The sequence below is a fragment of the Micrasema longulum genome, unplaced genomic scaffold, assembly GCF_059751315.1.
Source record: "Micrasema longulum isolate JH-2025_06_02 unplaced genomic scaffold, ASM5975131v1 h1tg000380l, whole genome shotgun sequence".
Lineage (NCBI taxonomy): Eukaryota > Metazoa > Arthropoda > Insecta > Trichoptera > Brachycentridae > Micrasema > Micrasema longulum.
Genome location: NW_028277581.1, coordinates 295,047 through 308,178, shown reverse-complemented (window position 1 = coordinate 308,178; position 13,132 = coordinate 295,047). Strand labels below are relative to the sequence as shown.

The window sequence follows — 13,132 nt, the reverse complement described above, 5'->3', positions numbered from 1 at the left end:
GTAAAACGATGTATCACAAATGATGCACAAATGTCGAGATCCGTGAAGCGTGTAAGGCTGAGACATGCATTATCGACAGAATCAAGAAAGGGGTGCTGCGTTGGTTTGGACATGTAGAGCGAATGGACAGCGAAAGAACGGCTAAAAGGATCTACGATGCAAATGTTGATGGATGTAGAAAACGAGAAAGACCGACATGGCACGATCAAGTCCATCAAATACTTGAAGATGGACATGTCAAAAGTAGTAATAATCAGCGTGCGTGCATGAAAAGATGTATGAATGTAGAGGAAGCGAGGTCTGTATGCCAAGATAGAGTGTTATGGCGTTCTACCCTCTCTGCAGACTCTCCTCTCCCCTACGGGGAAACGGCGTGATGGTTTGTTTGTTTGTTTCAAAATATTGCAAATAACCAACAGGTCCAAGAAGAGGTATAAAAATCAATCAATGTTTTTTGGCGTGTTTTAGCATGCAGATTTAATAATTCAATCAGTTGAATCTCTCTCGCGTTAATAAAAGTTTCAGCTCTTTACTTCACGAAACTTAACAGTTGGAAGAAATATGGATGTTCAAGCCTAGGCAGAAAGCTGAATGTTACAAAGTACAAGTGGACACACTAGCCAGCAAACGGCAGTTCATAAGCTCTCTAAATCCCTAGACATTCATATTTCCTCTTTTACTTCCATCTGTTGACTTTTGTGAAGTAAAAGAGCTACTTCTTCTTTTAGCATAAAAATTGGAAAATTGTTTTCAGGCGTTGCCTAGTAAGTGATTTGGTTCAGCCGGATGAATCTCACCCACGTGATAAAGGTTTCAGCTCTTTTACTTCATAAAAGTCAACAGATGGAAGATTTGAGGAAATGTGGATGTTTAAACATGGACAGAATGGTGAATGTTACACAGTGTGTAAAGTGGCCACTTAAACCAGCCAATGACAGGTCATAAGCCCTGTAAATGCCTAGACTTCCATATCCCCTTCTCAAAAATTTTCCCTCTCTGTTGAAATAAATTAAAAAATTCATATTTCCTTTTATAAAATGATCTTCATCTCTGTTTTAATATGTAAACATATTTTATACTGCAATATTATAAGTTATTGTAAGACTGATCAACTCACCTTCATGTAACAGATGGTTGAATAATGCAGTGTCCCATGTTAACGAAAAGGTGGACTGTAAATGAAAATCGAATTTCATTCAGTTTTGTGATTGGGAAATATTTGAGAAAGGATAGGAACGTGGAATGGATTTAATATGATCTGAATGTTCTTCAATTTCTGGCACTGGATCACAAAATGAACTATAAAATATAACAATGTTTTCCACGACGCGCGACGATTCTAACCACTATTTTATCTGATTTTATGTCAAGTCAAAAATGTTGTTTTGTTTTTGTTCTAAATCCGAATCTTCTAATTTTGAATATCTTCCATCTTGATGTTAGGTAGGTACCATAAGGATGGGTCAAAAGAAGGATGGGAACGAAAGGTAACCGGCCAGGAAGAGTATCGATACATGTTATTATTTACTTAACAGTGTCCTATGCTCTATTAAATGCAGATAAGGGTACGGTAATGATGTATTTATACCGTACCGCAGTCGCCGTTAGTGTTACTATGTTAAAATTTAGTTGATTCCAAACCGCAGGCGCAGACGCAGTCGTTGGGTTTAGGTTCTTTTCATATACATATTGATCTCTTCCATACCTCGTACACATTCCTCTTAGGTATGCTTAAGACCAACAGTTTGCAACCTAGAACGGAGAACTTTCACTCACACTGACCCACTTCTTCAGACTGATTAGAGGTTTTATCGAGAACTCGGCCATTTTAGAGAGTATCAATTTTTATATTCCTGATGGTTATATTCGAAAGGTCAGCACGTACTGTTTTTACTCCCGGCTTCTAGAACTAACCTGCCCCTGTAATGCCGATTAGAAAAGTTATCAGGCAGCTGAACATTATCACTTTGGAGATCGACATCTTTCATATCAGTCAAACTATGTTTAAGGGGCAAATACTCTTGCTATTGTCGAACCATTGCTCAAGAGTTCCTCGTTTGATACATTGCCCCAGTATAAAGCTTTAACAATTTTGTTATTTTTAATGTTATTTTGGTAAAATAAACTCATCAAATATTACGCTATATTTAATCGGAAACCATATTTTTTTCAATTTGCACCCGCCATAATTTTTACATGAAAAATAATTTCTGATAATCTAAAAGATTACTGTATTCAGTCCGCCTAAAATTAATTTGAATTCATGTCAGCTGTTCATAAGTTTAATAAAAATAAAGGTTTAATTTAACTTCACAGATGACTGATATACAACAAACAAACATTGGATTAACGAGAAAAGAAACTGCGAATTATTTAAATATCTGTTTTAAAGAAAAAAAATCCAAGAATTGTTTATTCAGCAAAATGGAAATATAAAGATTACCCTTATCAAATTCGTAATAATTTATTTTTACTTACACGAAGCTTTTTACAATAAAACCTTCAGAAAGTTCTAATTTGAAATTTAAATCCATTTTAAGAAGAAGAGTTATCTTCAAAAATACAAAATATTTATTTTATTAAAACACAGAGTTGTACATAAGCATCTAATGGAACCACGACATGAAGTTTTATAAAAAATCTACTTGTATTACTGTCTGTCATGGGTGTTTTTTTTTCAAAACCTTCGTGATTCCTCAGATGCGTAAATATTTAAGAACTTCAAAGATTTTATGGGTTTAATGTATTCATACATTATGTATGTTGAACATTCTAATCCTCCATAGTCAGACATAAGGAATAATTCACCACCGTGGTCTCGGTACAGAGATTGGAAATAAAAAGTTAAGTATTTTCTGTCGACAGTTTTTCTTTCAAAGAACTTGCTTAAAGTTACGACATATCGCATGACAAGCGGAAGAAATATAGAAGACCGTTTTCATTAAGATCAGATTCAAAAGTGTTTGTAAAAAAAATAAGGGAGCTTTTTGAAATACCTGTTATTTCTTTAACAAAATGCCTAATTGTTAATGGTTTTAAGACTTTGTATCAAACAAGTTTAGTTTTGATTTTTTGCTCTAACATTTTATTAAAAAGTTATGTGTAGACCGGATGCGAGATTACTACTTCATTATCAGGACTTATACGTATAATGAGGAATTCCACTGTTTTCTAATTTATTTATTTTTCTATTAGCGTACTATTTTAACCAATTTATTTAACCAAGCAAAAATATATAAATATATATATTTTGTACGTTATTTACAAGGATATGATTTTTAAAGTTACATTTGTCAAATACCGCGCCAAATGACTAATCAGTATGTCACTTTTCAGTAGTGACGTCATAAAACGGTTGGCGTTCTTACTTTCACTTACCGCGTTAAGTTGTTTTTCTCTAGCCAATAACTTCTAAGAATCTATGAAATATTGCTTTGATTACTTCATTTAGTTGATCGTAATTTGCTCATTTCTATGTTATGGTTGTTTTTACGAACGTTTCGATTTAGAAAAACCTAGAAATTGATGAATCTCTGGTTGAAATGTCAAATTATACAAATTATACTGTTTTTTTCTATGATCAAAACGTTCCTTACAAGGTACGGGGGCTTGAAAGCGGAAACCGGAAATACTACACGTATATTTAAGGAGTGACGTCATTTTTTACGATTTTAAAATGAATACTATTTTTAACATTTTTTTATTTATTTTTGCGTGGGTTTTTGAGATATTTCATTTAATTTCAAAATTTTTAAATATGCACGTGTACACGAAAACATTTTTAAAATTTAATTCCGGGTTGGGCTGGAATCTCTCATTATATGCGCCACTTATTATTTTTCAAAATATGGTACCCGTCTATTTATAACTTTAAATAAAATAATTTTTATAACTTTAAAGGCAAAAAAGTGTAAAATATCACACAACTAAGTAAAAAATGATTTTTTTATAAAAAAAAATGTAAAACAAAACAAAGAGATTCAATTGATAAATTGTTTCTAAGTTTTAATGGTGACTAACAATTTTGAATAATTGAAATAATGAAATACATTTCGATTTATTTTCTAATAGCCGAAGTCAATAACATCAATATATTTTATAGAAAAATAAGTATCTGTACAAAGCGTTCATATAATTATTGTTCATTATTTACTTTAGTTCTCACTGTTATTTGGCATATTATTTATTCCTTTAATTTCTTACTTTATAAACCGTGCCGGTTGATGCCGCCCGTCAATTAATAAATGCGTTTGTAGTGTCTAGAGTCGATTATTGTAATGGTATCTATGCAGGTCTACCAATGAACAAAATGACTCGCCTACAATCTGTATTGAATGCCGCAGCGAGACTTATTTTCGGAATCTCTAAGTTCAGTCATATCACTCCGGTACTTCGGGAACTACACTGGCTACGTTTTCTACAGAGGGTCGAATACAAACTCTGTTGGCTTATGTATAAGTCACTGCACAACTCTGCTCCAGAATATCTAATGGAACTATGCATTCCAGATGAACTAGCTGACAGGCGTCTCACGCTTAGATCAGCTACGTCTACGGCGAGAGGAAAAGTTATTATACCTCTACGCAAACAGCGCACTAAATTTAGTGAACGCGCAATTGCGGTCGTAGGCCCTATGGCATGGAATGCTCTCCCAGCAGAGGTGCGAGGCTGTGAAAGTGAAGTGATGTTTCGGAAAAAACTTAAAACCCACTTGTTCTCTAAATCATTTGAATAAATCCATAGCATGTGACAACAAAATAAATTGTTTTAATTAAATTACAAATTTAAAAGCTTCAATTAAATTAATTTAACAATAGAATCACTATGTAAAGCACCCTTGAGGTATTTTATTACGAAAATGGCGCTGTATAAATTATCCATAATAACGATAAAAATTATCTCAATTATCATTTCAATTACGTTTTTGTATTATTTTATATTGATTTTAATGATTGTATTATTTTGTATATTTGATTACGCATGTAACCAAATTTGTATATTTGTATGTTAATATTTATATCTTAATATTTTATCCTTTGATTTAATAAAGCTCAACCAAAACCAAGTGAAGGTTATCACTAGAGCCCTTACAGGGCACTGCAGATTGATAAAAACACTTTTCTGGAATGAACCTTTCCGAAACTTCTAGATATTTTTTTTTTATTTTTTTTTTTTTATTATATTGAAAACATATTATACATAATTATATACAATATTCCCAAGGAGTTTTTAAAAAAAAAACTCATTTAGGGACATAAAGATAATAATTTTTTTAGAGACGTTTTTAAATTTTAAACTATAATATTATTTAACAAAAGCATAAAAATTAAAATTATGATATACTACAAATTAAAAAGGGTATGAAAAATACTTGAAAATAACAGAATAAACAGAATACTAGGCATGGAAATAAATTCAAAATAATGTTTACATTATGCAATCTGGGAAAGAAAATTGAAAAAGTTTAAAAATTACATGGATGTATATATACATACTGAACTAGTACAAAATAAAATCATTTTTTTTAATTAACAAAATATGCGCACACCCAATACAGGTTAATTTTTTTTATCAAAAACGAAAAAATTGAAATAAATAAATATAGATTCTGGAGTGCAGATGAGTAAACACCTATCCGCATTATATGTGAATGTGATGCTTTACATCATAAAAGAAGCCTCATCTTCGGTGATCCACTGGTTTAACTTAAGGATGTATAGGAATTTGCCTCCTACCTAATAGTCCGATACTTTATGGATCTGGGGTTGGAGGGCGAGATTTGGCGAAATGAGAACTCTTGCCTTCCACACAGTAGCCTGGCTCTTTATAGACCATGGCTTGCACGGGGACCCGAACGAGTGTAATTTTGAATGAAAAAATGAATGAAAAACACAATAAAAGCTTAAGTAAATCTCGTTGTTATGTCATTGAAAATTGAAGATTGAAACCAATATGAAATACCCGGTCTTTAAAATGAGCTTTCGCTGTTCTTACATCTGTTTTTTTTCCAGTTTCAAAGGACCAGGTGTTTTAGTATGTTCTATTGATAACATGCCAACACAACTTCCTCGAGAGGCAACGGACTTCTTTGGGGATCTCTTATACCCTTATGCTGTGGACATCATGCAGTCTGATGCCACAAGACCATTATCAGAACATAATTTCCTTCCTTCAGTAGATGCGGTAAGTTTTTTAAATCCTCATAGTAACATTATTAACTGCGAAATTGTTTTTAATTTTGAAAGATTGCATCGATAATGCAAACTGATACAAGTGATTTTAAAAAATAACTACAACAGCCCGTTGCTGATTTTAAAATTGAGTGAAAACACGATGTTAATTAGAGGTACGAATATAATTTTAACTCAACAGAAATTGGTTTAGTAATTAATTCAATTATATTTTCTGATAGTTCGTACGTTAAGTTTATTACTATGTAAATTCATTTTGTACTCATGTCATCATTGTTTCATTGACTTATAGAGACACAGAAATAAGGAGATATTCTTGATTTTAAATATCTTATTTTGATGGTGAAAATGAGTGAATTTTGGAAAAATGTATACGAAAGTAATGTCAATAAAAGAGTTAAAATAAAAAATTCTAAAATATTAACAGCCGTGGTTGTAATTATTTGTGAAAAGGGAATCTAAGTTGAGCTTTCGTATATACATGTATTTTAAATATCAATGAAATCACAGGCGGCTCCTGACACTGGCAGTGGATTTCTTTATACTCTGTCAACTTATAGGGTAGAACGAGGCTATTCGGATCACTTTCTATGTTTTCTTTAAAAAATAAAAACTGATGGATATTAAAAAAACATTACTAAATTTTAAAGGTTTGACATTTTTACATTATATATTTTTATTTATAAACACGCAAAATAAATATAAAAATAACAATAAAAAGAATCCTGTAAACCTCTTCACTGATCCGAATCACCACATATACATGTAGTAATTTGGATCAGCAGTGGGGTTACTCGGATCAAACCCAATAAAATAGTTATATATGAAGAAAAAAATAAAATTACATCATATGTAATAGAATTCATAGCTAATGAACATAATACTAATTTGCACTCTCTCTGGGTTACAAATCGCACAAATGAAAACATTATTGAACCTTTTTTTGTCGTGAAATTTTTCGTGGCACCACTCTTTACAAGCAGAACACTGAATCCAACCCTTCTTTGGAGAATGCATAAGAACTTTGTTGCATTAAATGCAAAACCATTTTCTTGAAAGGTTAGCCAACGAAGAAGCAGTAAGTGAAGATTTTTTTACTTTCCTGTGGTAAGTTTTCCCCTGAATTGTGATTTTGTGCCGTTTTGAGATAGCTCATTTTATATTTGTTTTGCATTAAAAACTTATATTTTCTCAAAAAAATCATTAAAACCAAAAAAATAATTTTAATTTCACTTTTATTCCATTCAATAACTGCATTGCTTACCTTTGCATAAAATCACTAAAAACGCAGATAATAATATTACTTCAGCCTTTTATTTGATACCTAACTTGTTCGATCTTAACAAAGATCGATCGTCAAACCATGCAAACTGTAATACCGGTAATTTTTATATTACAGCATCCAATAAATGGTGGTTCTAGGTTTTGTTATTTTGTAACAATAACCGAGATACTGCCAATTTTCTAAGCTTGCTCCGAATAACCTACCTGATTTTGATAATTTCGGTCTACCCTACTATAAATATGAAGTTTAATAAGTCTGAAACGTTGTAAACGAGCCATAATGTTATGTGTAATGACAGCCCGCGAATCGAAACCAAATCGGAACGCAAAATTTGCCGATTTTTTTTATTTACTTTCTAGTTTGTACGCATTATTATTATATGCACATTGTACGTAACTAAATAAAACAAAGTTTTACAAATATTCTGCCAGTATTGCATGTTAAAAAATCTACATATCTACGTAAGCGCCAGCAATGCACGGATTATGGGTAGTATTTTCATTTTTGGGCATGCATGATATAAAAAAAACTAAGAAAATCGTCCGCTAGAGTCGATATCGCTAGAACTTTTAGCAATAGTATCAAACAAAGTATACATTTAATCATAATTTGAATTTTAATTTTTAATTTTTTTATTTTTATGTAAGAAGGTAAAACATGAACAGAAAAAAATATAAAAGGAAAACTAATGAAACCCACTGAACCGCGAAACCGGCTTGTCAGCACGTTTCTTATTTTTCCTTTACAGAGAAAAACGTTAGATAAATTTTATAATTTTAAAAAGTAATATAAACATTATTAAGAACTAAAAGCATACGTATTTTTTCACATAATTTATTTACAAAAAATAAACTAATAATCAATATAAAGCCTTGTTTCAGATGAGCCATTTAATTATATTTTCCTTAAAAGTTTTATCAACATTTTCTTTTAAGATCTGCTTAAGAATTTCATTGAAAATTTTAGTAATTGTATAATTAAGTGTTCTTTGGCCATACTTGTTAACATATCTTGGTACTGACAAGCTTTCACGTTGTGCTAGCCTTGTATTGTGTGTATGTATGTATCTTTTCTGGTAGTTACTATCAAATCTATATTTAGTAACAAATTCGAGCCATAGAATTGCATTTATAGACAAGCACCCTTGCTTTTAAAAATGTTCAGGTACCTCTTCCTTATCAATTCTAGCTGATCTGTTAATTAATTTAAGAGACGAGTTTTGTAAAGATTGATTTTTTTCACGTTGGTTTTACAAGAAAGGCCCCAACTGGTAATACCGTACCTAATGATTGATTCCGCTAATGATTGATAAATAAGTCTTAATGTTTTTATTGGTACATAATATTTTATTCTAAACATGCTGCCTATAATTGTCTTTAATCTTTTACATAATTTGGTAATGTGTTTATCCCATTTAAAAAAATATATCGATAGTAATGCCCAAATAAACATATTGAATTACTAATCCTTGTTTCGTAGTTAATTTTTTCGCTATCAATTATTCAGGTACACATATTTTTACTTGGCAGAGAACTGCACTTATATAGATACTAAGAAACGTCCTTTGATTGAAATGCAAATTGTGACTAATGAGTGCTGCTTTCAAACAGATGGGCTCAATTATCACCTAACTAAAGTTATTAATAATTATTGTTTGAATGTTATCAAACGTTGCATAAACAATTAGGCATAAAAGGATACGGGAATGGTAATGGTAATTCCGTGTATGTTAACTGTTCCTGTGCGGCTTACCGTAAAGGGTGGGGCGCGTTTATGGCACCCGCACGTAGGATCTAGTGACAGTGCGTCATTAGCGATACTCTCACGACCTGTCAATATCATTACCGTCACCCGACCACGTGATGGTTATACTCTCCACGGTGGTAACACTTTACCCACTCTACCCTACCTAGCACATCACGGGACTTGTTAAATTGATATGACCCGCTCCAAGAGGATTTCAAGCAGGCACTAACTTGCTATCTTGACGGAATTAACCCATTAATGGCAGTAAGCAAATAACCATATATACAACAAAAATAATAATATCAGCGTCTTTTATCATACGTAATAACGCATAGGAGACTGCATTGGTATATCAACGGGAAAATGCTCATCTTTTTAAATAAGTCAAACATCACACGAGCGGCACTGCGCGACTCTGCGCGGCGCGTCACGGTAACACGGAATATTATTTTTATGCTAGGGTTTCCTAGGACAGCGGTGCCCGTATTTTAACGGCCGTAGTGAACGGTGATGCAGTGGACAGCCGTCGTAACGTCAACTAGAGAGTGGTTTCCTAGGGAAACGGTGTTAAATGGTGTTGATAACACCGGTTTCCTAGGAAACCACACTCTAGTCACCGTAACGACGGCTGTCCACTGCATCACCGTTCACTACGGCCGTTAAAATACGGGCACCGCTGTCCTAGAAAACCCTAGCTTTACTGTTTTAAATGAAACAAACCACACTGGTTAGCTGGTTGGGACTTCATGCAAAATTTTGTCGCGTAGCGCCGCTGTAGTGCAGCGACGCTGTAGTGCTGTTTGACTTTTAAGCTAAAAAAACACTAGTTCGTTCGTTTTCTGATTACCTGGTGGAAAGTGGCCAGTCACAAAAATAATAATTATTGTATACGAATCATTTCTCTACACGCACCCAGTGGTACCTACTGCAATTTTATCATTTTATCATTAGATTCACGAGGTCGTTTTTATATCTAATCAGTTTTGATGATCAGTTTTACTGGACTAGTGTTTCCGATCTCAGGTATTTTTTTGCTTAAGGAAATCGAGTAAAAATAAGTTCGCCTCGTTATGTAGTGGTTGACACGCTCGTCTACCATTCTTAAAGGCCTGAGCGCGATTCCTGGCAGGGTGAAAATGTAATATAGATTATTAAGGTTTTTTTTATTATTTTGTAATTAAGCTGTTGTTACAATTAGTATAAAAACCAATATTTACCCTTAATTTACTGACATATCTATTAACATTATTATACAGTAAAAATAACAATTCTCTCAAAATTTATTCCACCTTTTTCGTTCTTCATACATTCAGGCATCTTTTCATGCATTTTTTTTACCTATATCAATCCTTATTTCTAATAATATGCCTATCAATATTGTTTTAAGTTTGTAAAAATTTCTGTAGACAAGAAATGCATTCAACGCCACAGGGAGCTGCAAATATTAACAAATAAGCAGAAAAAAGTATAAAAAAACATTTTCAGGAATCGCCTTTTACGTAAGTAAAAACATTCAGTCAGATGAATCTCACCCACAAAAATAAAGGTTTCAGCTCTTTAACTTTACAAATATCAGCAGATGAGAGAATTAAAGGAATGAAGATGTAAAAATAGGCAGAATAGTAAATGTTACATAGTGCATAAAGTGGTTACTTAAACAAGCCAATGACAGGTCATAAGCCCTATGAATGCCTAGACTTCTATATTCTTCTCTCTAAAATTTTCTTCATGTCTTGTGTAATTTGTGAATATACTGATATTTTATTTTTATTTAACTCTATCTTATTAATGAAGTATTTGAGTATTCGATTGTTAAAACTGTTAATTTGAAAACAAGCATATTATATATTAGTTTCTTTTTTATTGGTATCCAATTGAGTTCTTCTTGGATTTTTTCTTTTATTATTATATCTACTTTTTTTGAGCACTAATCTTATGGCTCTAATTTGAAGTACTTCTAACTTCAACAATGTTTGAGTATGTCCAAATGCTTGCAGACTGGCTGGATTTCCTTCCTAGGAAGTTATTCATTTTTGAATTTATTACAACAGAGAGGGAAAACATTTTTGAGAAGGGAATATGGAAATCTTGGAATTAACAGGGCTTATGATCTGTTATTGGCTAGTATAAGTGGCCACGTGTTCAGCCTGGTTTAAGTGGCCACGTGTCACGCGTTCAGTGGTTCAGCCGGATGAATCTCATCAACGTGATAAAGATTTCAGCTCTTTTATTTCACAAAAGTCAACATATGGAAGAGTTGAGGAAATGTGGATGTTCAAACATAGGCAGAATGGTGAATGTTACACAGTGTGTAAAGTGACCCCTTAAACCAGCCTATGACTGGTCATAAGCCCTGTAAATGCCTAGACTTCCATATTCCCCTCTCAAAAATGTTTTCCCTCTTTGTTGAAATAAATTTAAATACTTCTAACTTATTTAAATGTCCGTCATTGGCTAAAAATAATACTCTAGAGCAGTATGTAGTTTTATATTATATAAATTTTGCAGTATTTGTATCTAATGTATTACTCAATATACGTGGAAAGAATATTTTTTTTAAGAAATTTTCTTAAAAACATGCTCAAAATTTGCATTCAAAGCTAATTCCAAAATTATACTCAAATACCATAATTCATCCACTTTTTTAATAGTTTCGTCAACTTTGAATATAAACATTCATCATTAAACTTAGTTTAAACAGCAATATTACAGTGTTCTTGGGCTGGCACCTGAAACGTAAGACTGATACCTTCGTGTAACAGATGATTGGAATAAGCTACATTTATTTTTTAAATGCAATGCCCTATGTACCACTGGGTTTGGAAAGGGGAATGATCGTGGAGTTGATTTTTTAATTAGAAAAAAAGTATTTTTTAAAAATATTTACATAAATATGTTTCTAGACATCAAAGGGTTGAAGTGCCGTATATGTAAAGCAAACTAAGTAGAGTCTAAATTGGGTTGCAGCCGAAACATAATCCAGATGATGGTAACAGGAATGCCTTTATCAATTACTTTTAACTCTAGATGAGAGACAAGCGAATATGACACTAATCAAATACCTAGAGTTAAAACTAAAGTATGAAAAGGAGAAGTGTTTTAAACTAACTTTCTTTGGTATTTTTTAAACAAAACATTTAAAAATACAGACATTGTGAAAGTCAGAAATAAATTTCTTTTTTTTTTTTGTAAGTAAATTGTAAGTTTTTCAAAACTTGTTGAAAATGGGAATATGTCCATTTTCAAGTATATGCTGAACTCGATCGTGCAATGTCTTTCTCGGTCTACATCGTTTTCTGCATTCATTAACATTCGAATCGTAGATCATTTTAGCCGCTCTTTCGCTGTCCATTCGCTCTACGTGTTCAAACCAATGCAGCACCCCTTTCTTTATTCTGTCGATAAGACTTGTCTTAGTCTAGCATTGTTCATGGATCTCGACATTTGTGCACCTATCATCAATCGTTTTGCCACACATTCGCCAGAGAGATCGCATTTCGACAGCTCTTAACCTACTAGATAATAATTTTTCCGATTCCATACTTTGCTCTGATACATTAAACTTGGCACCAGAACTCCATGGTGAACTGATAATTTTACCTCCTGCTTTATCGCATTTGTTTGCCGAGAATTTCAGTGGATCGTTCACCCTGTTCCCGACACTCACCCTCCTTTCAATATCGTTCTCAGCCTTTCTGTCCCTAGTAAACATACACTTCAGATACACGGATTCTTCTACCTGATTTAGAATATCTCCGTTCACACTGATCATACATTTAATTAAACTTTCATCCCTTTTAAAAACCATTACTTTCGAATCATCAACATTCATTAGCAAATCGCTTTTCTTGCATATATCGTCGACTTTTGTTACCAAGAATTGCAGGTCTTCTTTGCTGCTAGCAAGAAG

General features: G+C 32.6%; 1 protein-coding gene across 1 annotated transcript in view; it reads left to right on the top strand.

The window, feature by feature from the left end:
- LKRSDH (lysine ketoglutarate reductase/saccharopine dehydrogenase) overlaps positions 1–13,132 on the top strand; it is a 194,143-nt gene that overhangs the window by 44,078 nt on the left and 136,933 nt on the right. The window contains exon 3 of the mRNA XM_088225671.1: positions 6,012–6,183. Coding sequence (XP_088081797.1) covers positions 6,012–6,183 — 172 coding nt within the window. The remainder of the gene's footprint in view (positions 1–6,011; positions 6,184–13,132) is intronic.